This window comes from Sus scrofa, chromosome X (assembly GCF_000003025.6).
Source record: "Sus scrofa isolate TJ Tabasco breed Duroc chromosome X, Sscrofa11.1, whole genome shotgun sequence".
NCBI lineage: Eukaryota > Metazoa > Chordata > Mammalia > Artiodactyla > Suidae > Sus > Sus scrofa.
Genome location: NC_010461.5, coordinates 55631149 through 55658528, shown reverse-complemented (window position 1 = coordinate 55658528; position 27380 = coordinate 55631149). Strand labels below are relative to the sequence as shown.

Genomic DNA, 27380 nt, shown 5'->3' with positions numbered 1-27380 from the left:
AACACTTGTCTGCTTGATCCTTGTAGGGGGTTCTGAGTTGGGGCTTCCTCCTCCTCTAGGCTGGCCTACCACAGAGTCCCGCCCCCCACCCCCCACCAGGCTTGAGCCAACTAGGGGCAGGTCCCAGGGTCAGCATCCTCTGGCCCCACCTCCTCCCCAAGCCATAGACTTTTTCCTCCTGCAGCTCTTGACACCACAGAACAAAACCATGAAGAGAAGGTTATCATCAAGTCTTACCATTTATTTCTTTATGGGGTTAAACAAGAGCAGAGAGGCCTCTGCCCCACAATGCAACAAAACAGAAAGCAGTACACATACAGAGACTCTCACCGAAACACAGAGGCAAGGAAAGGGCAACAACTGAATCATAGCCAGGTGAGGGAGGAAGGGATGGGGACTACTAGGAATCCAGCTTGGAGACTCAGTCATAGGAACTAGTGCAAGAAAGTCCTACTCATGAAGCACAGTGTAGAAAATGGCATAAGAAAGCTGCCCGGCTCTGCTGCCTGTGACGGAGGACAGGGGCAGCCGGAGGCGTGGTGGAAGATCTGGGCCGTGGGGTGGATGGGGACAGTCAAATGACTTCGAGGTGGAGTGAGGTGCCCCTTTCCCCTGCCACTGGGCAAGGCCCTGGGCTGGACTGAGCCAGGGGTCTCCTGGGCACTTGGTGAGGGGGAAGAGGGAATGGGAGTCTCTAAGGGTCCATTCCCTGGGGTCCTAAGGTTCCCCCTTTACTTCCCGGTCCCTTTTCCTCTCCTGAGGATACAGGAGTGAGAAGGCAGTACCTAGGGTCTCTCATGTCTACAGAAGCATCTCTGGAAAGGAGCCAGCACCTCTTCCCCTCCCCAGTTGAAAAGAGCACTCTAGGGATGGGGTATGTGGCTAGGTGGCTAGGCCTGAAATGCTGAAGGCCAAAATGAGGAGTATGTATGTGGGCAGGGCTGGGAGGAGGGGGACACACTGTGAGAGATGAGAAAACTGGCAGGGAAGGACTCCCCAGTCTCACAAAGCCTATCTGGGGACCCAGCTGAGGCCCTAGAGTGATTCCTTCTCTGCCAGGGAGGTGTCCCATTTATTCCCCCAGCCAGCCAAGTCAGCTGTCCCTGTCCCCTCCCCATCTTTGTTTTGCCTAATGCAGCTCCAGGCCCACCCCTCCCCTTAACTCACTGGCATGGCATCCGGTGACACGGGCCCTTCTGGCATTGAAAGCCCCTTGGCCAGTCCCAGAAACACAGCTGTGGCTCCCTTTCCTGTCTGCTCCTATTGATCTGCTGATGTCCGGTCATGTGGCCTCCCACTCCTCAGAGATCAGCACAAGGCTAATGGCCCATGAGCCGCTCTCCGGGTCTCTTCTCTAGTGCAGCCCTTTGGCCTAATGAAACACTTCAGGTCTCTCAGCCAAGGGACCACAGCACGCTGTCTTTATTCAGTGGGTCCTCTTGCCAGTTTCTGGACTTTCTCCAGCAAGGGGGCAGGGGTGTCTGGATTAGGGGCCCTGCTGCAGGGTGAGGAGCAGTCTGGTGGTTCCACAATTGGGATAGTAACCCATGGGGTCAGGGATCAGAAGGGATGAATACTCTTTGGTAGGCTGGGGACGGGCTGTGGATCGGGGAGGCTCATCTCTGGAAAGCCTTGGGGCAACACCACCAGGGTTTCCTTCATGGAGGCCTGGGCTAGGACGAGATGGGGGAGTCTGGGGACCCAGGCCAGGCCTGACCCACTTGGGCTTAAGTCCCTCCTCCCCATGGAGATCAAAAATGGAAATGTCTTTGGCCCCAAGGCCAAGATCTCCAGGGCAAGAGCGGCCCTTGGAAATATGTGCACCTTCTGTAAGATATGGCCCTGCAGACAGCGGCAGTCTGACATCGTACACTCTGCCTTCTGCTTCAAGGCCCAAGAACCCAGTCCCTGTGCTCTTTCCCCAGAGGGCTCCTTAGGCTAACCCTTTCAGGGTTGGGAAGCTGTCCTCGAGCCTGCCTCAATACTGATCAGCCGCCTCCCACAAGCCAAGTGGCAACGGCCCACTTGGCCGTCTCTCCAAGCCCTCCACCCGCGTCTCTCCTCTCTCCACTCGCTCCCACCACTCAGTCTGCACCCCATTCTGATACCTCAACGTCTAGGGTGCTGGGGCCCTGACTGGGCTGCAACTGCGTACACCTCATGTCCCCGCCTGACCCTTCCTGGTGGCGGCCCCACATGGGACAAGAAACACTGGAGCGGGAGGAGGGCCATTGCATCGTCTGCTGTTGCCTGTAGGGGTATGGGCAGGAGGGAATTAAGGATCTTGGCAACAAGAGGAATGCGGAAGGGGGAAAGAGCTTCTCCCCTCTGTGCCCCCCAGCATTCCCTGCAGGGCCAAGGCTGGGTAAGCAGCCTCCTTCCCTGGGGTCAGGGCTCTCTGTGGGGCTGGACATTTCCAGCTCCCACCCCCGCTTTTTTGGCTAAGCCCCATAGACGGGGGCGTGGAGGGAGGCACCTGCTGCTCCTGCCTTTTTCTCCTGGGTGAGTTTTGCAGCTCCCTAGGGCCCTCTGGCGGCTCTCTTGGAGCTGCTTTGGGGGTGGGGGTCGGTCGGGGGCGATGTGTGATCCCCCATTTCTCCCCGCCCCCACCTGGTCCTGCACCTCCCACGGGAGGAGCCCCCTCCCCCTCCCCCTGGCGGGGCTGGAGCTGATGTCGTCGTGTGTGGTGGAGGTCTGATTTCCCTCCCTACTGTCACTCTTCCCGAGTCAGGCCCTCATCTAGGGCAGGCAGTGCCTCCAGCCCTGGTCCCCCACCACCCTGGCTGCTGGAGAAGGACACCATGGTATGGAGGAGCATGAGAACAAGGACATAGAGCCGGATCCTGCTGGGGCTGAGGCGGGAGCTCCCAGAGACGGGCAGCAGGGACGGCTTGTGGCTGAGGCGGCCTGGGGGGTCATGGCGGGGGTGGTAGTGGTGGTACTGTTGGTGGTAGTGGTGGAAATAGGAGTGGTGGAATTGCTGGTGGTGGGTTTTGGGGGCTTCAGTCTCCTTGAACTTCTTCTTTTCCGACTCACAGGAGACCCACTGCACGTCACAGCACTTGGTTTCCGGCCGCTTTGGCGAAGTATCCAGCAACCCTGCCAATGGATAAGGAAGGTGGGGTGGGGTGCTAAGGGGGCTGCTGGCTAAGCCTTTCCCAGAAGGGTGATGGTCAGAACTGATGCTGCTCTGGAAGCGCTGCCCAGGACTCTTCCCCCTGCCCCTTAGCGCCTTCCCTTTCTGGACACTGATCTCCCGGGGACACCAGATAGTTTCTCTGGGAAACTCCGGGTATCTTCTCTGTTCTCTGCCCCTATTCCACTTAGCCCTACCCCAGCCTGGGACCTTGCTTCCTGCTCCTATAGCCACTAACCCTCTCCTAACCTGACTTCCCTGCTGTCCTCCCTGTTCCCACACTCATGACCCAGTGCCTGCCCTGCCCCCCACCACGGCCTCCCCTCTCCTCCCCAGTGCCCCCGCCTTTACCTGTACAGATAAAGCCCGGGAGTCCTCCATATACCATTTCCTCATTGTCGGGGAGGATAAAGGGGCACCGGGTCTGCACCTCCAGGCAGTATTGCTTGCAGGGCACCCAGCGCTGGCATTCCTGCTGGGTCACGCTGAAGTATTCTGAGCACAGCCAGGCCTTGTAGACAGCCTGTGGGAGAGGAAAGAGCATCAGCCCAGGCACCAGCCCCTTCCCACCTCAGAGGAGAGGAGTGAGGAAGGGCGTACCTGTATTCTACTGCGGGAGGGGGAGGTGTCCTCACTGACCCAACCCCAGGATCCAAGGGGTGGAGAAGAAGGGTTTGGGTCAAGACCACTACCTCCTACCCTAAGAACTCCTGTTTCATAGGACTCCTGAGTCCCCCAGTCTGCCCGTCATCCAAGAATTCAAATTGTTCATTGGTAAAAATAACAAAATGACTCCAAGGTCAGAGCTGGACGAGGCCTTACCACTCATCCCATCCAACTGTACCATTTTATAGTTGGCCCCAAGAGATGTCCTGACATGTCTGAGGTCACCTATGTTGAGGTAAATTTTAGTTCCATTCAATTCATCAAACATTTCTTTGGCTGATGGTCTTAAGTCTCTAAATTCAAGCAAAGAGATCTTTGTTCTACTTCATTAGGGTGTTGTGGTAGATGAAATAATATGACACATGAAAATGTTTTCTAAACTCTAAAGTGCAATACAAATGTGGGGGGTTCTTTTTTAATAAAAACAGGAATCCGCTTTACCAAGCATCACATGTGCCTTCAAGCTCTACTTAATCTATACTCTGTCTTGTTGGCTTCTGCCCTGGAGTGGGCAGACACGACATTTCATTTGGAAACTTTGCTTTGCCGGTTCACTTCACGAGTATACTTCCTGCCCCTGTACCAGGCACTGGGTCCTGGGTGAGAAAGTTTCCCTGCTCTGTACTCTTTGGCTATCATCAAGACCAGAGTTCCTCAACGGCGACACTACTGACACTTTGGACTGGATGATTCTTTGCAGTGGGGGCTGTCTTGTGCATTGTAGAATATTGAGCAGCATCCCTTGCCTCTACCCAGTAGTTGCTAGTTGTGTCCTCCCCCACCTCATTGTGACAACCCAAGAATGTCTGTGGCCATTGCCAAATGTCCCCATGGTGGCAGGACTGGCAAAACCATCTCCCATTGAGAACCATTGATCCAGCCCCTTGCTACTGAAAGTGTGGACCTGGACCAGCAGCATCACTATCACCTAGGAACTCTTGAAAAGTACAGAATCCCGAGCTCTGACCCAGACCTGCCAAGTCACACCTGCGTTTTAACAGGATAACCAGGCAACTTCCAGACATGGGGACAGAGCTCTGCCCGTACCCAATCCTCGTATCTACAGCTGCACTTTCCTATAGTTGCTCCTCCTAGCAATGGTTCTCCAACTTCGGTGTGCTTCAGAATCCCCTGGGACACTTGTTAAATAGGCAGATGGGCCCCTCCAATTCAGCTTCAAGAGGACTGAGGTTGGCTCAGGAATCTGCCTTTGGAACAAGGATCCAGGAGACTTTGCTGCCAGAGGCCTCTCAACCACACTCTGAGTAATGTGGTCGGAGCTTCTTACACAGACTTTAAACATTTACACTAAAATACAAATTAACTCTACCATGAGCATGGACCTTGGCAATGTAATCCCACACTGGCCCTTTCCAAAGCAAGGGGTTGAGGGAGGGGTGATGGGAGGTGGTGGTGGATGTTAGTAGGCTGTGGTGCAAATCATCCCCCTGAGGAACACAGCTTTCATATCTCACTGGCCTCTCAAATTTCACATGCTCTAAATCTTAAAATTCAGTTGTGTGTGTGGTGTGTGTGTGTGTGTGTGTGTGTGTGTGTTTTGGCCGTGCCTGTGGCATACAGAAGTTCCTGGGGCAGGGATTAAACCTGCACCATAGCAGTGAAAACGCTGGATCCTTAACCCGACAGGCCATCAGGGAACTCCCCAATTCTTTCCTGTCTTTACTCCAATCTGTCCACACCCCTGAGTCTTGACCACTTCTGTTAAGTGCCACGACCACCCACCTGGGTATTCAAGCCAGAAACTTCAGTGTCAGCCATCACTCCTCCTTTTGTCTGCATCCTTGCATGCAGTCCATCTGCAAGGCATGCCGATTCTCCCTCCATTTCCATAACTCTGTGCAGGCCACTGTCATCTGTCACCTGGACAACAGTCTATGTGGCCTCCCTACCTCCACTCTTGCTCTCTCCAATCCACTGTTTACACAGGAGTAAGAATGATCTCAAAATGACATCCGATCATGTTATTCCCTTGCTTCAAATCCGTCAATGCATTTACAATAAAACCCAAAATTTTAAGTACAGACTTCAAACTCCTGCATAACTTGGCCCCTGTCTCCCCAACCTCATTTTCTACCTCCCCCTTCCAGCTCATCATGCTCCACACGCTGAGGTTTTCTTTCTTTTCCTTGAACATGACCTACTTCTTCCCACCTTGTGGCCTTGGCACGCACTGTTCTCTTGGCCCAGAATGCTCTCCCACCCCCCCACTTTTGGCCTGGCTAGGTCCTTCTCAACTATGAAGCCTCAGTTCAAACATCACCTCAGAGAGGGTCTCCCTGACCACTCTAGCTAGAGAATGCCCCCTCATTACTCATTTTCTTGACTGTTTATTCAGCACAAGTATGACTTTGTCTGTATCCTTCTTTCATTTTTCTCTGTCAACCTCACTAAAATGTGAGATGCATGGAAGCAGACATGAGTCTGTCTTATTGACCATTGTGTACTTGCCATAATATATGTAAAAAAAGTTTTGAGGCCAAAAGTTTTAAATGAGGCCAAGTCTCTCTCAGAGAAATTCTAGTTTCATGGATAGATAGGTCTAACTCGAAACTATGGCACATGGTCTATACTATAAGAAAAGCTAAACCACTGGCTATTGGAGAGAAGCAAGTAGAAAAGCCAGACAAGATTTCAGTGTGGAGATAAGAGTTGAGCTGGGACTTGAAGTATGATTTTATTTATTTTATTTTATTATTTTATTTTAATTCTCTGTGGCATACAATGGCTTGATGTGGGATCTCAGTTGAACCCAGGCCACAGTGGTAAAAATGCTGAGTCCTAACCATTAGACAACCAGGGAACTCCCCTCAATGTAGGATTTTAGATAGGATGGCCAGAGATGAGACAAAGGGCACTCGGGCTGAGATAACAATTTAACCAGAGGATGGAGGTGAACACATGCATGGTGTGCTAAAGGGACAGAGAATGATCTTGTATAAACAAATGGCAAAGGGCACCAATCTCTTGGGCATGGACATTTAGGTTGGTCCTGGGTTTTCAATGCTTCAGCGAATAGGTCTATATGCACCTCTCTTGCACACCTGTGTTAAATTTTATTTATATAAACTCTTAAAAGTGCAATTATTGGGACAAAAGGTATGTGCAAAGGAGTGAGAGGGGAGTAGGTGGGAGGAGGTGGAAATGAACAAGTGAAGGTAAGAGGCAGGGTAAGAGGGAGCTGGAGGGGTAGGAGAGGGGTTCAGGGTTTTACAGAGAGTGGCAGAGGAGCCCAGGGGAGGGGGCACAAGGGAGGAGGGGAGGAAGAAAGAGAGGGTGAGAAATTGTAGGGAGTTGGAGGGTGAGAAATGGTGGTTATAGTTGGGGTAGGAAAAAACAGGGTTGGGGAGAAAGAGATGGAGAGTGTAAGGGAGGTAAAGGGGTGGTGGGGGTGAGAGAAGATGAATGGTAAGACAGAGTATAGGGAGAAGGGGGGAAACAAGAGATGGAAGAAGGGCTGTGAAGAGGAGGGGTAAGAAAGATGGAGTAAGAAAGATGAGGGTTTAAGAGGGAGCAGGAGAATACAGGTAGGTGAGGAAGAAGGGAGCAGAAGAAAGCAGGGCTAAGAAAGAGGGATAAGAGAGCAGAAGGAGGAGGGGAGAAAGAAAGAAAAGTTAAGGCAGGAAATAAAAGGAAATCCCTAGTGCTAAGGATCCAGTACCCCACTGACTGTTCCCGCTCCATCTTGTGGGCCCTGGAGTGCCAAGAGGAGGCTCTGTGCACAGCCTTTGCCCCAATCTCTGCAGCCTGGACCCAGAGTCCAACTTGACCCTCACCCTAAAGAGCCCACTGCTCCACGCTGGGGTTCAAGACCTCCATGGGCTCTTCCAGTTAAAGATTCCTGCTCCCACGTGAGGAGGCTGCATTGGAGTACCAGCCCTGCTCCCAGGCAAGTGTGATTAGCCTAATAACAGGCTCTGGTGGTTGGGCACTGCCCTCCTCTGTTCTGGGAGAGAGGGAGGGAGTTGAGGGAGGCAGGGCAGGGAGAAGGGTGGCCTGACAGCGGGAGGGAGGGTGGGCAGCCTTTTGCCTTAATTAGACGGACCCTTTCTCAAGCCCCCTTGCCCCTTGCCCCAGCCAGAGTCACCATGGCAACAAGTGGGCCAAGCAGATTGTCTGAGGAGGACACCATGCCTGTGGGTGGTGAGGCGGGAATAGGCGAGGAATTAGTGAGGGGAAAGGAGTAAGAAGAGCAACACGGGGCTGAGAGGTAATTCAATTCCTTGGCCCCACAGATGGCCAGCTGGGGCCATTCCTGGCCTACGGACTTCAGAGGGGTCTGGGGTCCTTCTCAGGCAAAAAGTCTGGCTCTCAGGGCTACCACCTGGGCAGCAAGTCTGCCTTGGTCTCTGCAGCCCTCTTTCCTTGACAGGCCTAAGTTGCTTGCCCTGTCTCATCAGTGTTAGGACTGAGCTGAAGGGGGCTAGGGTGCTTGGGCAGTTGTAGGGGGCCTGGGCACTCATCCACAAGGATGGGCAACAGCCAGGAGAGCCAGGGTTCGGAGAGCTGTGAGGCTGGCTGGAGGCGGGGCAGGTAGGGCCAGGGCAGAAATGGCCCAGAACCAGACAAAAGTCAGTTGGAGGACCCTTGGAGATCTTTTGCTCTAGTTCTGGCTGCGTAACAGAATCACTCAGAGAGTTTCTTAACAATGCTCCTTCTTGGCCCACATCACACTCCAGACCCAGTAAGAATCCTTGTGGGAGGGGCCCACACATCTGGAGTTTTTAAAAACATCTCAGGTAACTTTCATCCGAGAACTTAGCCCTACTTCATTGTATAGCTGAGGAAACCGAGGCCCGGAAAAAAGGGGAAGGACTTGTCTACAGTCACATAAAATAGTGGCAGAGGGAGGAACTTGAAACCTGGTTCCAGCTGCAGGGTTCTTCCTACTGGACCACCCTAGCAGTGACTGTGCATTCCAAACTCAGGGGCATGGGGAGAGGAGAGGAGAGCTGAGGAGAACCAGGCCTGCACTGGGCTTTCTTTCCGGTCCTGGCAGAAAAGGCTTCTTCTTCATGCCCTGCCCTCTGAGCTTAACCACCCTGGACCCTTGAGATGGAGGCAGATGATGGGTGGGGTGGGAAGCCTTGACCTGGCAGTGCCCTCTTTTCCCTACAGAATCCCCTTCCCCACCTCCAGCAGGCCACCGCTGGGCTCAATCAAGTTCTGGCTGCTACAGCCAAGTTGCTATGGGAACTGGGAGGGGAAGGAAGCAGGGAGTAACTAGAGGGAACACCAATTAACCCAAAAAGGAAGCTGAGAAGGCTATCCCACCCCTCCTGCCAACTGGACTACTAAACCACTCTGGAAATGGGTGCGGGTAAGACGAGGGGGATCCCCACCCATCCTGGGCTCTGCAGCTGCCAGTTTAGGGAGGAGTGGGAGGCCCTGGACAGCCTTACCTTCCTGCTCCCTGGCTTAGAGCCCTGGCCAGGGCCTTCTCATCCCTATACTCCTCTGTGAAGAAGCATGTGACTTCTCTTGGACCTGAGGGTGCTGTGGGAATGCACATACACAGCCCACAGCCAAGACTCAGGGCCAGAGGGTTTAGAAAGAGGAGGCCGTCCAGAACTCCTTGTTTTGGGGCCTGGAAAACCCTCCAGAGAGGAGAGCTTCAATTCCTGCCAACCAGGAAGTCGGCAGTTTCCTTCTTGGATTCCAGCTTGCTTCCCTCCCTAGGGCCTATTTCCCCATCCAAATCCTCCCCACAGACCTTCTCTTCATGGCTGCTTGTTCTGCTAATGCACCCCTGGGACACTTGGCCAGGAGCTGCAGCTGAAGAGACTGTGGAGGCAGAGTGGCAATCTGGGCTGGGCCTGGGGATGAAACCCACTGTCTACAGCACACAAGTAACCACCCTCCCCTCAATTTTACTGTAGCATTGCGTGAGGGACCTTTGTGGGCAGGTCTGAAAAGAGCAGTGTGCTCCCATTTCTGATTCTGGGCTTTCAAAGAGTTGAATCAGAACAGGGTAAGGTCAAAGTCAATCTCTCCAACCCAGGGGAAGGAGGTCACAGACATAACTCTGGGAGCAGTTCCTTGGGACCAGCAGAGTCAGACTGGGATTAGAGGCATTACAGGGCAAATCCACGTGGCTGACATGGCTTTACTTAAGTGGCTGTAAAAATAAGCAACAGCTTTGCTGCTGCTGAGAATGAGCAGTCAGGAGTCAAAGTGGCCTGCCCTGGCAGAGATGGCTGGAGAGATGGATGAGAACCCAGAGCCAATGCAGTTTCAGAGGGTCCAGTCACCTCCAAGCCTCTTGGGTCACCTGCTCCAAGGCCAAGGGTGGCCTGGTTAGTGGAGAAGTGGTGTCCCTAGTGCAGGAGCAGCTCTTAAGGAGCCTAAATGATTCGCATCAATCAGGTGAGCAGAGGAAGCAGGTTCACGACCACCACAGAATGAAAGAGACTGTGAGAATCATAATTCCACCTCCCTATCTGCCATTGGCATTCCTACTCCAACATCACTGCCACAAGCTATCCAGCTACTGATCATAAACCTCTTGTCACAGGGCACTGACTCTCTCCTAGGGCAGCCCATGTCTTCAGACAACTCTAGCAGTTTAAGAAATTCTTCCTCCTTTTGAGCTGAGATAATGCCTCTCTGTGGCATTACTCATGGCTCCCTCTAGCTCTTCTGGGGCCATAAACCTTCTGTCCCCGTGCCAGTTCTGCAGGAGGTATTTGTAAACTTCCTGGAATCAGGTCAGGTCCTCCCATTCATTTTTTTCCTGCAGCGATCATTTTCTGAACCTGTTCGAGTGCCTGACACTGTGCTGGGCAACTACAGATGATTGAGTGGTAAGACAAGATGGCTATCTTTAAGGAGCAGGAGCGACAATCTTGTGATTCAATAACTGGAAGTCATTAGGGTAAGTAGTATGTACTTAGCACAGTGATCGCATAGAGGGAGGAGGGGTCAACTGTGTTTTGAGGGCTGAAGCACAGGAAAACATCTCCATGTAAGAGAGGCTGGGGTTGGGGCTTGGAAAAAAAATGAGTAGAAGTTTACGAGGTGGAATAGGGCAGGAATTAGTGCACTAAAGCAAAGGAATGAGCAAGTTGCAAGGCCAAAAGGTGTGAAACAGTGCCGGTTTCAGACACTGTAGGTGGTTTAGTACAGTTAGAGGGTCCAAAGGGGGCCATGATGGGAGATGAGGCTGTGGTGGAAGGCCACACCCATATTATGTTCTGGATGCTGAGGAGGAGCCAAGCTTTATCCTATAGGCAATGGACTGCCTTTACTGAGTTTTAAATAACTGCTTTTTAAAAGATTGCTTATGGGACTAACTTTTCAGTGTTCTGTTCTGAAACTGGGATGTAGGCCAGTTAGGAGATTACTGCAACAAACTGAGTGAGAGATGATGGGGATCTCAACTGAGGCAGTGGCAGTGGAATTAAGAAATGGAGAGAAGGGGATGGATACAAGAAGAGAAGAAGGCAGAATCAACAGAATAACTTCTGGATGTGGAGAATGAGGGAGAGGGAAGGGTACAGGAGGACTACCAGGATTCTGGCGTTGGTGGCAGGATGAATAGCAATTTCATTCATTAAGGAAGGGAAACCAGGAGGAGGAGTTGATTTGGGGGTGAGGAAGATGAATCCAGTTTTTGGTCATGTTGACTCTGAAGTATAGTCAACCTATAGAAATGTCAAGGAGGGAGTTAGATATAATGGTCTGAGATCAGAAGGAGGGTCTGGGCTAGAGGTAAAGATATGCGAGTTATCAAGTGTTAAGGAAGTAATCACTAGGAACGTAGTAGGACTATACTTTCCCACACCCTTTAAAATTAGGCACGGCCATATGACTTACTTGGGCCAATGAAATGTGAGTTGAAATGACATACATCTCTTCTGGGGAGAAGCTTTAAGAGGTGCTGTAAGATGTGCCACATTCTCTTCCCCCTGCTGCTGACTGTGGAAGTGGGGTTGAAACAGACCTTTTACTAGCCTGAGTCTCTTGGTGACCATCATGAACCAATGCTCCCTGCTAACCTGTTTCAGACATGTATTGTGGGCAAGAAATAACTGTTGCATTAAGCCTCTGATACCTGGGAGTTGTTTGCTACTAAAGCATAACCTAGCTCACTCTGATAAAGCAATAGTGGAAGCCAAGGAAGTAGAGGATATTATCTAGGGAGAATGAACACGGAGAGAAAAGGACCAACAGTGGATCCCTGGGAAACACTAACATTTAAAGCTCAAGTGGAAGAAGGGAACATGATAAAGATGGGAGAGTGGTTTAAGAGTTGGGAATAAAAAAACAGAAGAGAGTGGCATTCTATAAATTAGGGGAGGAGAGTTTCAAATAGGCGTGGTCAGCAGAAGAGGACACGTTGGCAGTCTCATCATGGTGAGAGCAGTTTCAAGTGGACCACTGGGGGCAGAAACCAAGCTGTAGCCAACTTAAAAGGGAATGTGAGAGAAGAAAAATGGAGAGAGCTATGTGTAGACTACTCTTCCAAGAAGCCAGACATTCACAGTTCTTTCAATTATTTTGGGGGATGCAGGTTGTTCACATTCAGACAAGTTCCTATTTTTCTATGTCCTCTGCAACTGAACACACCCCCAGATACAGTTTATTAACACAGGGTCAAGTGGAAGTATTAACCCTCCTGTCCCAGAAGCTCTGTTTCTGTTAATGCAGCCCAAGACCACATTTGTTTTCTAGGAGACTATAGTATATTTTTCTGATAATTCAGTGGAGATGGAGAGGGGAAGTTCTGCGTGTAATGTGGGATCAAAGACACAGCCTAGATCAAAATCCCTGGAAGGAGCTCAAGCCTTCTAGAGAGACATCTGAATGAATTAAATATCCTTGAGACTGTAGGCTCCCTGAGGATAGGGACTGCATTTTAACTTATTTCCCTCAGGATTTCGCATGGAGCTGGGTAGACGGAAGAGATACCTACTAAGTACTTAAAATATGAGCACTTGAAAACCAAGCCTCCAGCAACTAGCCCAAACTTGAGCAAGGTAGATAGCTCCAAGAAAAAGGTGGAAGTAATGTGTTATGCAGTGTGTTATACGAATTTTACAGCTTTGAAAGAGAAATTGGGGATGCATTAGCAAAAAAAAAAAATCATAGAAAACTAAGCAAACAGAAAAAAGAGGCAATTGTTAACTCCAAGAAAACAAGTTGGCCAAGGAAAAAAAGTGTAACCATGGTATTCTCCATGACTCAGCTGTGAACAATATTTATAATGGTGTAAATACGGAATACTGTTAAAACCAGAAATTGTGGTATGACAATACTGGTTATATGAGAGGAGGGGAAGTATGTGTGCACTGGTAGTAAGAGAGCTAAAGCCCCCTGTAATAAAATTAAAAGTCTATGGAGTTCCTGTCATGGCTCAGTGGTTAATGAACCCAACCAGTATCCATGAGGACATGGGTTCAATCCCTGGCCTCGCTCAGTGGGTTAAGGATGTGGTGTTGCCTTGAGCTGTGGTGTAGGTCACAGACATGGCTCAGATCCTGAGTTGCCATGATTCTGGCATAGGCCAGTGGCTACAGCTCCTATTTCACTCCTAGTCTGGGAACCTCCATATGCCACTGGTGTGGCCCTAAAAGACGAAAAAATTTTAAAAATTGGCATACCATTCAGAGATGTAAAGGTAAATATCAGAAGAAATTGCTAAGAGATATGGAAGTATTTAACTCTGAAGAGTGAGTCTTAGGGTTGGAGCAGAGGGCTTCTGTTTTATTTGTAACCATTAAGATCTAGATCATTTAAAAGACATTAGGAGTTCCCATCATTGCGCAGTGGAAACGAATCTGCATCCATAAGGATGCAGGCTTGATCCCTGGCCTCGCTCAGTGGGTTAAGGATCCGACATTGCCATGAGCTGCAGGGTAGGCTGCAGACGTGGCTTGGATCCCGAGTTGCTGTGGCTGTGGCACAGGCCGGTGGCTAGAGGTCTGATTTGACCCCTACCCTGGTAATTTCCATATGCTGCGAGTGCAGCCCTAAAAAGCCAAAAAAAAAAAAAAAAAAGTCCGAAAAGACATTACATTATATACAATTTAAAAGAGAGAATTTCCCCATGTGGTGTAGCAGGTTAGGAATCCAGCATTGTCTCCACAACTATGCAGGTTCAATCACGTCCCAGTGTAGTTGGTTAAGGATCTGACATTGCAGCTCAGATTTAATCCCTGGCCTGGGAACTTCCATATGCCATGGGTGTATCAAAAAAATAATGACAATAAAAAAATGAAAAAACTATAGAAGCTACAAGGGTATATATCTATATATGGGATAGATATACACATGTGTTTATGTGTGTGTTTGTGTATCTTTGTTTGCACGAAGATATTTAAAACAGAAAGTCAAGAAATAGCAGCAGTATTGGTATACCATTAAAAATGTGATGATAAATATCAGAAGAAAAAGCTACAAGTGTTTCACTCTGGAGAGAGTGTGTGTGTATAGCCTTTATGTCTTAAATATAAAGTAATATGCATCCATGAACCTCAAAAATAACAAAACAAAATCCCCAAGACCTGACCTGACCAACCTCTCCAGACTCAGCTACAAAGCCCCAGGCCCTGAACTGTGTAATCATGGATCATCTATTCCATCACCACTGTCTGGGCCATGGGCTTGGGCCAGGTAAGCTTAACAGGCCAACGGAATTAAAAGTGGTCCCACAGCCAAAGAGAAGAACTACTATGAGAGGACAGGAACTTTGGGGGCTTCTGTGCCCAACAGCTGGGCAGGCCACCCGCGACAAAAATAGTGCCAGTGACACTGCACACAAACGTGTGTGGCATAAAATTCCACTGCCTCCTCCCGGGCATGTCTGTCTGCCTCCTCCCGGGCATGTCACACTGCTAGTCCTGGGCCCTGGCCCAGGCAGAAATCTCCAGCTTCCTGCAGGGATCACTGTGAAACCACCTCCTTGCCCCTACCTTACTACCGTCCCCAAACACAGTGCCTTGCTAAACAGATGAGAGCCTGGGGAGAACAGAGATCTAATAAAAGGACCTGTCAGTTGTATTTGGTCTCTGGGGATGATGTAAATCAAGGCTTTGGATTCCCTTCCATCTCTGCCTCTTCCCTCCCCTACCTGAGTGCATCTTTGTGCTCTCACTCACTACAATCTCTCCATGTGCCTTCTGGCTCCTAACCTTCCACTCTACCCCACCCCCCCGCACCCCATGCCAGACACTTCAACTCCTGCTCCCAAATTACCTTTCCATTCTCCTAAGGGAAAGTGTTGTCAATCTCAATTGAGCATTAAGCAGTCATTTAGATTAAACACATCTAATTAAGGTGAGAATAATAATAGCTACCATTTATTAAGTGCTTACTATACTCCAGGCTCTGTTCTAAGCAACTGACATCAACTCATTGAATCCTCACAACCACCTGATGAGATGGAGACATATTTGCAGGTGAGGACAGGAAAGACCAGAGTTTAAATAGCTTGTCCAAGGCCACACAGCCCATAATAATAATGGTGATTACCATTTCTTGAGTACTTCTTATCTCACAGGCACTGTGCTTTTAAGAGATCAACATCTTGTCTGTCACTGAAGCCTCAAATTGACCCTATTTCTTAGTTTTGAATGAAAAGAAAGTGAGGTTTCAAGAGAGATGAAAGAGTATGTTCAAGGTCTCAACAATTTTTATGGAGAAGACAGATTTCAAACTGGAATTTGAAGCCAGGTTTACCTCGACCTCAGTGCCCAAGCTCTTAGGCACCATTTCCTTCAGATGGTCCCTCCATTTCACTACCACCATTGAAGTAGTGAACCACATCTTTCTGATGTAATTTCAGGTCAAACTGGGGAAAGATTTCTAGGACTGGAAGGGAGAGTGATTTTTCTACAGTGTATTTAGCTTATTCCCCGTGTGAGTAAGGTTTTATGTGTAAGGGGGTGTGGAGGGAAGAACATTTGGGTACTAGGGGCTAGAAATGAGCATTTCCATTCCCCCATCAAAGCACCCTCTTTCTTCTTTCCTCTAAAGGCATGCATGCATGCACCACACACACACACACACACACACACACACACACACACACACCCACCCCTGGGAGTGTTGAAGAGAGGCAACTGTTCCTACTCTAATCTTTGGCAACTGGTGATGGGAAGGCAGTTTTCGTAGAAGGGTTTTCTTGCCTTTGGACAAGAGTTCTCCTATCCTAGGTTTTGTCATTTAAGGGCTTCTGGAACTGCCTTGTGCTAGAAGACTGTCCAATATGAGTCCATTCTTTCAGAAAGGTTGCAGTGCAGCTACACACTCTACCTAATTGCTCCTTCTCCCCAGCTTGCTCCATAAATGTTTTTCATTTATAAGCCTTTGCTCCATTAGGTGAAGAGTTAGTCAGAGCTGGGTTCAAATTCTGGCTCTGCCTCTAACTGGCTATGTGAATTTGGACAGGTCCTCTGTAAGAGGTAGGGACTCAGTGACTAATTTGCTATGTGACTGTAAGTAAAGTACTCTCCCTCTCTAGGTCTCAATTTGGATCCAAGAAGATGGTCCATAGGGAGGCAGCCGTATGGGGAGAAGACAGGGTCAAACATCTTTAACTCAAACAGTCACCAGTTATGAGACCTTACAATTTACTTAAATTCCCTGATCTATACTTTCCTCATCTGAAAAATGAAGATAAAAAAGCACCTATCCTAAACCTGTAAATGATGTCTGCAAAGTAACTAGTGCACAAAGCTTTATCTATAGAATAATCAGACTGGTACAGATTGGGTAGTACCATTGCCTTCTGGCAAATGAATCCCTGGATTTGACCTGGATTCATATCCCAGCTCCGACTCTTATTAGCTGGATGACTTGAGCTCGTTACCTAACCTCTCTGAGTCTGCCTTCTCTCTCTCTCTCTTTTTTTTTTTTTTTTGTCTTTTTGCCATTTCTCGGGCCGCTCTCGCGGCATATGGGGGTTCCCAGGCTAGGGGTCGAATCGGAGCTGTAGCCACCGGCCTACGCCAGAGCCACAGCAAAGCAGGATCCGAGTGTGCAACCTACACCACAGCTCACAGCAACAACGGATAGTTAACCCACTGAGCAAGGGCAGGGACCGAACCTGCAACCTCATGGTTCCTAGTCGGATTCGTTAACCACTGCGCCACGACGGGAACTCCTGCCTTCTCTTAATGTAAAATGGGGATAAATATACATGTACTTCACGAGACGGATGTAAGTATTAAGTGAGAGAAACTATATAAAAAGTGCTTGAGATAGTTCCTTTCTTTCCCATGCCCTCTCTTCGGCTCTAAGATTCAAATAATAAATGAAAAAAAAAATCCTGCCACAAATGTAATCAGAAAAAATCATTAATACATATAAAAGAGTACATATAAATCAATAATAAAAACAGACAATACAAATGGCCCATAAACAAGAAAAACAAATGTATGTCCTAAGTAATGCAAATTATAAGCCAATGCTATACTATATTTCAGCTCCAAATAAGTTTAAAAAACATGATATGCAGTACTAGACAAGGGTGGTAAATTAGTCTCACACTTTTGGTGAGGGTATAAACTACAACCACCAAGGGAAAAAACTGGTAAGAAAGAAATTCATATGTCAAAAGCCTTAGGTTAATGCTCTTTGATTTTGTCAGAATAGTCCCCATCATTCATCCTGCAGAATTATTGTATATGCTTCCACTGTATGCAAAACAAGGGAAAGAAAAAGTCATTTTGTGTGCAAATGTTGATCTATGCTCAGAGAGAGGGACAGAAGGATACTCACCAAACTGTTGGTGACATCAATGACCTCAGGGCAGTTGGACTGGGAGCGAAGAGAACAAGAGGATTATTAAATGTTTTCTTGATAAACCTCTGTATTGTTAGATTCAGTACAACAAGGGTGCATTATTTTGTGATTCAAGAGAGTCAGCAAAGTAGAGAAATAAGAAAAAATGATTGAGATAGCATTTATTAGAAAAAAGGAATCATGGAGCTGACAAAGATATCCATCACAGCATTATTTATAATAATAAAAGTTGAAAGTAGATACCTAATGATAAGGGACTAGTTAAAGAAACTGCACTATATTCATGGGATGGAATATTGTATACTCATCAAGAATGATGTTTGTGAATGTTTAATTAAATGGAAAGATACTCAGTATAACTTATTAGCAATAAGTTAAAAAGAGCAGAGTAAAAAACTGTATGATTTCAACTATGTAAAAATATATGGTCACATCTATGAGGACGGCTATTATAAAAAAAAAATGGAAAAGAGTAAGTGTTGACAAGAATGTGGAGAAACTGGAACCCTGTTCCTTGCTCATAAGAATATAAATTGGTGCAGCCACTATAGAAAACAGTATGGAGGTTCCTCAAAAAGTTAAATACAGAATTACTACATGATCCAGCAAGTCCACATCTGAATGTATACCCCAAAGAACTGAAAGCAGGTATTCAAACAGATACTTGTATACCAACGTTTACAACAGCATTTACAATAGCCAAAGGATGGAGAAAAAACAAAAACATAGGGCCACACAAAAATTTGTCCAAGAATGTTCATATTGGTGGTGCAGCTTTATTCGTAATTACCCAAAGGTGGAAAAACCTGAGTGTCCATAGAGATGAATGAATTTAAAAAATGTGGTATATCCAGAAAATGGAATATTATTCAACTGTAAAAAGAATGAACGACATGGATGAACCTCAGAAACATTATGTTAAATGAAACAAGCCAGACACAGAAGGATAAAGAGTGTATGATTCCACTTAAATGAATTACCTAGAATAGTCAAATTCATAGAGATGGAAAGTAGAATAGAGGTTACCAAGCACTGGAGGGAGGGAGGAATGGAGAGTTATTATTTAATGGGTAAAGACTTTATGTTTAGGCGATAAAAACGTTTTAGAAATGAACAGGAGATGGATGCACAACATTGCAAATATACTTAATGCCACTGAATTGCACACCTAAAAATGGTTAAAATGGTGAATTTGATGTTATGTATATTTTACCACAGTAAAGAACTATGCCACAAAAATACATATTAGGAGGAAATGCAATATAACATTAAGGGCATCTCTGGGAATTTCTGCCTGATACATTTCTATTTTTCAAAATTACACCATTTGGGTTTTTTTTTTTTTGGCAATTGGAAAAAAAAAGTATTTTTAAAATATTCCGTATCTATAATAGCTCTGAAGGATTAATGTGGTTGGAAGTTTCAGTTGAGTTCAGCAATGAGCAGATATGCTCACCTTGCACAGATCAGTCAGGTGGCCATGTTATCTGCTCAAAGCCAAATGCAAAAAGTTCCCATCGTGGCACAGCAGAAACGAATCCGACTAGGAACCATGAGGTTGTGGGTTCCATCCCTGGCCTTGCTCAGTGGGTCAAGGATCCAGTGTTGCTGTGAGCTGTGGTGTAGGCTGGTAGCTGTAGCTCTGATTAGACCACTAGCCTGGGAACCTCCACTTGCCGTGGGTGTGGCTCTAAAAAGCAAAAAAAACAAAAACAAACCAACAAACAAAAAACAAAGACAAGAAACAATGGTAACACCCTCCACCACCACTTGTCCTTCTCCAGGCAGGGCTTGGTGAGTTGGCACTTCCTTTTATTCCCAAGAGAAGCCTCAACAAAACTGTGGCATGGGAACTGGGTGTCCAAAGCCCAGGCCAGGCCTCAGCAGGCTCTGGGGTGACAAGGTCTCACCATTTCCTCTTTTGGCTCTCCCAGCAGGTGCTGGGTGGGGCTCAGGCCTGCACTAGGCCTGCCTAGGGGACCTATTCCCTTCCTGCCCTGATTAGTCCTTCCAGCAGATTGGGGCTGAGAATATAACAGACACCTTCCCTTCCAGGCAAGAGGAGCCCAGCTCCCTCCACCTCCTTGGCAGAGCCTAAGGAAAAAGGAGGGAGCAAATGTTTCCTGTCCACATGCCCATCCTCTGTCACTATCCCAAGAGGACACTGGTGGTTGCCACTAAGGCTCAGAGGCAAGAGCCTAGGGTACTGAACACCCTACACTCCAGGAGGGCCCTACAGGTTGTCAGTAGGTGCTGCTGGCCTTCCCTTGTGGCTGGTCAGCTTCTCACTCCAGCCTCTCAGTAGCCAGCTGGGCATTGCCTCTGACGGCTGGAGGAGCTTATTAAAATTTTCTTTATACAGGTGTAGCCTGGATTTGTATGATTGTCCCCCTACCTTTTAGCTATGTGGCCTGGGTGGGTCACTTGCCCTCGCTGAACCTCAGTTGTCACATTTGTAAAAAGGGGATAATGAGAGTACCTGCCTGCCAGGATTAAATGAGTTCACGGACGCACATAAAGCCCCTGGCATCTCCCAGGCACTTGAAAGCTGGCAGTCTTCTTTTCCCCTTTCCCTTTCGTCTTTGGCGCCAGCCTGCCTTCTCCTTCTGGCCCAGAGACGTGTGGCTTGGGTTCCAGCTCCTTTCTCCAGAATCCATTCAAAAAGGAGCTTTGGCCCTGGCAGCCCCTGTCACTCTGTGGTAACTCCTTCTTTCCCCAGGGCCAGCTGCAGCTCATCTGGTGCCTTTGGTCTCCCCTCTAACCACTTACCTGGCTTGAGGTGTCAAAAATTCAGGCTTTTCTGAACCCTCTCTCATGCCTGGGGAGAAGAGCCTGGTCCAGCATCCCTGTTCACTCCCTGTTCTGCACACCTGCATCCACAGGAACACAATCTCCCTATTTCCCAGGGGCCACCTGGGTCGGGATCGGAGGGTGGTGCTTCTGGAGGCCCACAGTTGTAGAGACCCCCTCAGACCCAAGCTGCCCTTGGCTTTCCAGAATACACCTGCAGCTGGAATCCACATGTGGCTGAGAGGTGGGCTGGGGGCAAGGGGCAGGTCTGATGCCTAGTCTGCTTGGGCACGCAGCGGGTAAACAGCCTCAGAGGGTGGGAACACAAAAGAACTGCCCTGAGAGAGAAGTTTTTCTAGGGCGAACTCCCACCCTCAAGCTTGAGGTGCCGTCCTACATACGCACCCACACACTGAAGGGTGGGTGTGCCCTTTCCCTGAGGCGCTGATGCCTGGGGAGGAGACCGACATGCACCCTAGTGGCTTAGAGGCACCCTCTTGTACTTGTGCTATGTTCAGAGATCCTTGACGCTCTGTTAATCTCAGCCCCACCCACCGTCTTCCCTTTCCTCACCATCACCTCCACTGTGTTCAGCAGACTCTTCCAGCCAGACCATGAGACTGGGTGGGAGGCTGCTGGGCTCCCTTCCTCCACCTAACTCCCCCTGCCCCCACCTTCAGGAGATACCAGTTTATCCTTTCTGGAGGTTCCCGTTGCTATGGTGACTATAGTAGTCAGGCACCAGCCTGTGGGAAGGATGGGAAGTCGCCATGAAGAAGACCGTATGTCTGTGTGTGTGTCTATGTGTCTAAGTGTGTGTGCATGCATATGCGCACACATCCACCCTGAGTGGGGAGGAGAGAAGGTGGAAGGAGAAAAAGAGTGAGAGGGAGAAACGGGACAGAAGAGGGGACCAGAAGCTGAAACGGGGGGCAGGAGGAGGGATGGGGATCAGAGAGGTGAAGTGTGAATGGGGTATGAGGGATGTGAAGGGTCAGGGGACATAGAGGTGACCAGGGCAAGAGGTGCAGTGGCGGGAGCAGGGGCGAGGGTTAGGGGATGAGGCAAGAAGAGGGATAGGATGTGGGGTAAAGGTTGGGTGAGCGTGAGATAGAGGTGAAAGATGATGGGAGTGGAGCAGGATTGGAGATGAGAAAGGGCTTGCCATTACAAGGGAGCAAGGAGGGGCACTGGGGGGAGGACAGGGGTGGGAGTAGGTGGAGGTAACTGTGGAGAGAAGCGGGGGTTGAAGAGTCTAAGTGTGGGGATAAGGATTAGAGAGAGAGGGGCGGGTGTGGTGTGGCAAGGGTCTAGGGTGACCTTCTAGTAGAAGACCAGGAAGGTTGTGGGGTCATTGGTATGTGGGTGGGGGGTGCTGGGTGCGGGTCAAAACTTGGGAGGAATATGGGGATTGGGAGTGGATGGGCCAGGATGGAGGCAAAGGGGTTCTGGAGAGGTGGAGGCAGCATGAGGCCACGTACCCACTCCCATGTTTAATCCCCATTATCTTTTGTCTGAGCTACAAACACAGCCTCTTCTTGCTCCCTGGCACTTCCCAGAAGCCCAATACCCTGATCCTGGGCAATGAGCTTCTGTGGACCTAGACGCCCCTCCTCAGTGGAGGCTTCGCTATGGTTCCTGGGAGGCTGCTTCCTGACTGCCTCCCCCTTCTTCCAACTCCTAAACATGGACCAGGGTACCTTCTCTGCCCACAAAAATCCTAGGACAAGGAGGCTGGCTGTGGGGTGCTGCTCCTCGCCTGCAAGCTTGAGTGACAACAGGGACCACTTGCCAACTTGGGGCTCCTGCCCTTTGCCTGGTGCCCCAAGCTTTCTGCTCTCAGCACCAGCATTAGCCTGGGAGTCCTGCTTGGCAGGAAAGCTGTGGCAGGTGGGAGGAGAGAGGAAGGCAGCGAGGCAGAAACAGCTGCCAGCCGGAGTGGAGGAAGAGCAGGGCCCCAACGGGTATGGGTAGAAGGCGAGGTGCTGGCTCTGGCAGCCCCCTCCCCTGTGTGGGGGTGTTAGGCCTCCTTCCGTGGCCCTTCCCCTCCAGTACTACTATTCAGGGAGCAGGCCCTGCTCACTGGCCTGAACTCTGAGCTGACACAGATCTCAGAGGTCGGCTGGTCCAACCTGCCCTATAATCTGGAGTCAGAGTCATTTCCACAGCATTTCCTCCAGGGGATGGCCTGAATCAGGCCAGACCTTTCCCCAAGGAGCAGGAACTCACTTCCTCTCAAGGCACTCTGTTAGTTTCCTCTTGAGAAGGGAAAAATTGATAATAGTTCTGATATGCCACACCTAGGTACTGGGCAGACTTAATAATGAGCTCATAGGGCTGTTCTGGTGAATTGACTCCATTTTATAGATGAGAAAAGTGGGGCTGAGAGAGCTGAAGTCCCTGGCTCAAGGTCACACAAGTAATACAGAACAGACCTGGGTTTGAACACAAGATGTTCTAACCACAAAGTCCCTCTGGGGCGAAGCAGGGCGTGCCTCTCCTTTTGCACCCTGACAGCTCTTCTGAGGTCTGAAGTCGGAAACCACAGCTGCCTGAGTCTCCTCTTCTCCAGATGAAACAGCTCCTTCCACTCTGTCCGGGAGAACTTGGGTTTTTGCTCTGTGTGAGACCCAGAACCTAATACACAGGTGGGTGTGGGCCAGTCCAGAAGAGAACAGAACTATCACTTCCTTCCTTGCCACTAAACCTTTATGGATGTGGCCCTACGGCTGGTGAGAGAGCTGAGAACCAGCCTTCTCTTGGGAGTCTTAGCCCCTCTAGGATCAGAGCCATTAGAGAAGAGGCTGGGGTTTGTCCCCATCTCCACCACTGCCCCCATAAAACTATCCTGAATTTGGAGTAGGGGAGGGGCAGAGGTCATCAGAACCAGGTGGGGCTGAGCAGGGCTGGGAGATGGAGAGGGTTGGGGGAGTGAGGTGGGGTCTAATAAACCGTCCGCAGGGCCAGAAGGGCCAAGCAGAGGGGGTGGTAAGGACTTCAGGGGCTGCGTGCACAGGGAGGTAAGGGAGGGGTGGAGCGTGGCCCCAGGGTTGGGGGAGGCCAGGATGGGGATGGGCATCGGTCTGCCTAAGTTATCATCGCTCTGCTGTGCGAGAGGAAGTCAGTCGCACATTAAGGAAATGTGGTAGCTGGTACTAAATTGGGAGGTGTCACAGGCAGCAGTGAGGACAGGTATGATGCGTGGGGCCCTGTGTGGCCCAAAACAGGGGCAGATATTGCAAAGGGAGAGAAAAGGGTTTCTGGGGCTGCCCAGGAAAGATCTAACTGAGATGCCTGGGACAGGTCTCTGGGGATGGGGGTCACCTGGCCCCGGAGCAGAGGCTCCAGGTTTGGTTTCCAGCAGCAGGGGGAGCCTCCTCGCTCTGGTAGGGGGCTGTGGGCTCTCTACCCATGATAAGCTTTGATGATGGAGCCTTACCTCCGAGGGATCATTTCGGGGGAAGGCTGGACAGGAGGGCTTGGAGCTGAGGGGCAGGCTTGGGATTTGCAAAAAAAGGTCTAGGATAGAGGCGGGGAACTGGGGTAAAGAGAGAGGGGCTGCAGGAAGGAGGGGAGCAGGGCTGTCTTTTCCTGTAGGGCCTGTAATATAGCAGGAATCGAGAGGCCTGTGGGTGTAGGCCTCAGTGGAGGGAGACAGAGTTGGAGAGGGTGGGAAAGACAGGAAGAAAGCTGTGGAGCTGGCACTGCCCTTCTCCCGGCACAGCAGGCAGCAAGAGAGCAGGCGGAGTTCACTTGAGAGGGAAAGCATGACAGCAACAAGGAGACAAAGGAGAATAGGGAGGGCCCCGGCCAATGCGAACCTGATGAGAGAGAGACCATGGCAAAAGCGTTGGGCTTAGCACCGACGCCATGCGGGTTGGAGGTCTGGCACTCCTGCTCGTTAGCAGAGTGGCCCTTGGGTAAACTGCTTGAGCCCCCCCACACACACCCTACCTCAGTTTCCTCATCTGTAAAATGGGGCTAATGGTGCTGACATTACCAGCCTCCCCAGGCAGTTGTGATCTCATCATATAAGTGAGAAAGGCTGCAAACCCTAAGCACGACATCACTGTCCGGAGTTACATTATTCTTACAAAATGCTATTAGCTACCTCTTCAATCTCACAAAAGATTCAGGATGTGGGCAGAGCAAGGATTATTATCCCTGTTTTTCGAACGAGGAAACAAAAGCTTGGAGATGTGAAGTGACATGCCCAAGGTCACACTACGAACAAGTGGTAGAGTCGATTGGACCTTCAGAATCCAAGAGATCAGTTGTCTTTCTCCTCCACCAAACTGATTTTGGTAAAAATAATCAACATGAGGAACTGTTACATAGTGCTGGATCAGACAGAACTTGAAGCCAACTATGACCTGGAGAGAACCCCACCGGAAGTTGTGGCACAGTCTGTCTTTCATCCTGGAGATTGTGTGTGTGTGGGGGGGGAGGCTGGGCCACGGGGTTGGAGGGAAGGCCACAAAAAACAGACATCCTTTATTCCATCTGCTAGTGGCCCACATCCCTCTGCTCGCACTGAGTATCTGTGGCTGACATCAAGGATGTGTGTCTCTATGTCTATATGACAAAATGTGTCCTTTTTAAATGTGACAGTACTTCTGCCTGTGTGTCTCTGGCATCCTGGAGAGATGTGTGTGAGTATGACACCATGAAAGCTTCTGTGGCACTGTTTCTGGGTGTGACGACCTCTCTCTATCTCTTTGTGACTTTGCCCGGGGTGGTGGTGGTACTGTTTGGCAGTGTGTGTGTGTCTATCTGTCTGTACACCTTTAAGAAGTGGAATATCTCATTTGGTAGTGTGAGTGAGGCAGTGAGTCAGCTGAGGCTGAGGGAGGCGGGAGGGAGACTGCTAGGTTACGAGAACAGGAAAAAGGAGAATGAGAAAGTGAAGTCAGGAGCAAGGAGCTACCCCTGGCCTTCCCAATCCCCTGCCCAAATCCCTAAGGAGCCCACCAAGAGTGTGGAACCATGCAAAAGTCCACAGGGGTCACGTTCGATGGAAAAGGGCACTTTCTGCCCCTCCCCAAAGCCTCAGGGGGAGGCAAGTGTCTCTTTCTCCAGCTCTCAGCCCCCAGCTCAAGAATGGGTGAGGCCAGCACCCCACCTGGTCTCCTCTTCACTTGACCCTTTGACCTTGCTGTTCTCTTTCCTTTCAGAGGCAGGCCACCTGGCCAAGCTGCTCGAACAGGGCAGTAGCACCGCGTCACCATACACCCAATGTCCACAACGACCCTGCTAAGGGTCAAGAAGTTTCTCAACACTCAGCTCTGCCCTAGGCAGGCCCATTCCGCAGCGGCCTCGCCTCTCCTCTGGATGTCCCCAGCAGCCAGAAAGCCAGCTTTCCCTCCACTGCCACCCCAGGGCGCAGGGAAGGCACTGGGACTTTTGTAATGCACCAGCCTTCAGTGGCCCTCCCACAAGCTGCTGTGCCTGGCTCCCAGCTCCTTCTTTTGTCAGGGCAGAGGGAGGGGCTGGCAGGTTCCCTCCTTGGGAGAAAACAGGCATCCACCTGCCTAGGCTCTGACCAGCCACCTCAGGTCATATAAGGTCAACAGTGTGCTGTGCCCCATAACCAGGAGCACCCCCTCCTCTCGCCCACTGGCAGGGGCCAAAGGGTGAGGGTTAGGTCGCCAAATATCCCCCCCACCCATTGGCCTTTCCCCTGCACCAGTCAGTCCCAAGACTTTTCAGTTCAGGAAAGGAAAGGGGCACGGCCGGCTGAGGATGGGAGCTGGGGGAGCCATATCCCTCTTTCCATCCTTTTGCCAGCCCCTGGGACCCAGGGACCCCTCCCTCCTCATGCGGGGGCCGGGCGCCAGGAAGCCCCAGTTCTGATGGTGCCCAAACCCAGAATTAATAGAACCTGGTCAGGTGATTACCTGACCTGAATCCCTGAGGCCCCTTCTCCGGGGAGGGTCCCAAGGTAGCACTCCTCGTGAAGCCCTGAGAACGGTGGGGGTGATGGGGAGATGAGGGGGAAATCTTTTTTTCTCCCGGTCCCACAGCCACCGCCGCTCCCGCCGCCGCCGAAGCAGCCGTTGTGGCCGCAGACGCCAGTCCCTACCTTACAGCCTTTCGTGCAGGACCGGATTGAGTACTCTTCTGCCTGTAAGTATTTATGCAGCACGAGGTCGAACTCGTCATATTTTTCCTGAGCATGTCGGTCGAGCCGCTGGTACGCCTCGATACAGTTGCTACACACCTCCCAGGCCCCGGAGCCCGGGCTAGCCACCACGGCCAGCAGGTCCCCCAGCAGGGTGTCCAGGCTGCAGTCCAGGCTGTCGGGGCGGTCCATGCCCAGCAGCAAGTCCCAGACCGTGTAGGTGTCGCAAAAGGAAAGAGTGAAGTTCCGAAAGTGGCCTTTGAGCAAGTTTTTTTTGGCGGTGGGGAACTCGGCCGGGGCACGGGAGGGGGAGTCCGGGGGCCGCAGAGGGGGCGCTGGGGTGGTCGGCTCGAAAAGTCTCTGCAAAGATTGCAATTTGGTGCAAGCTGCGTCCAGCCCCGTGGGTTCTGGGACGCCGCCGCAGTCCGGCCCGGGACCGGCGGCGGGGGCTGCTTTGGTCAGGTTGCTGTGTCGCGGGCCGCAGGTGCCTGGGGGCGCGCTGGGCTGGCCGGGCGGCGGCAGTGGCAGCACCGCACGAGGAGGCACCGGCTGCCGCTCCCGGCCGGCCCCCCACGGCGGCCGCATGGCGCTGCTCAGCTCCCTGCCCCGGGGCCGGGCCCCAGCGCACAGCCACAGATGGTCAGCGAGCAGCACGGTGAAGAAGAGCAGGGATGCCAGGGATAGTCGCCATCGCTGCGCCCGCTCGGAGTCGGCGCAAGGTTTGTCGCTCGGCCTGGGAGCCCAGCAGCAGCAGCAGCAGCAGATAGTCAGCGCGGCGGCGTCTTTCCCGGGCCACATCCAAGCGCCCCTGAACATATTTCAGGGGGGGTCCGGGCTGGAGGGAGCAGGCAGGCGCGAGGCCGGACGGCCGTCTCGGGCGGGCGGGCGAGCGGGCTGCGCGCC

General features: G+C 50.6%; 1 protein-coding gene across 2 annotated transcripts; it reads right to left on the bottom strand.

Moving 5' to 3' along the window:
* FAM155B (family with sequence similarity 155 member B) lies at positions 220–27380 on the bottom strand. 2 transcript variants are annotated; one of them, XM_021080042.1, is made up of 4 exons: positions 26439–27380; positions 17543–17581; positions 3488–3659; positions 220–3099 (listed from the first exon to the last, which is right to left on the bottom strand). In XM_021080042.1, the coding sequence occupies exons 1-4, from the start codon at positions 27291–27293 to the stop codon at positions 2714–2716; spliced, it is 1452 nt and encodes a 483-aa protein (XP_020935701.1). In that variant the 5' UTR covers positions 27294–27380; the 3' UTR covers positions 220–2713. The 2 variants fall into 2 exon arrangements, with proteins under 2 accessions (XP_020935701.1, XP_003135206.1); XM_003135158.4 differs by lacking the exon at positions 17543–17581.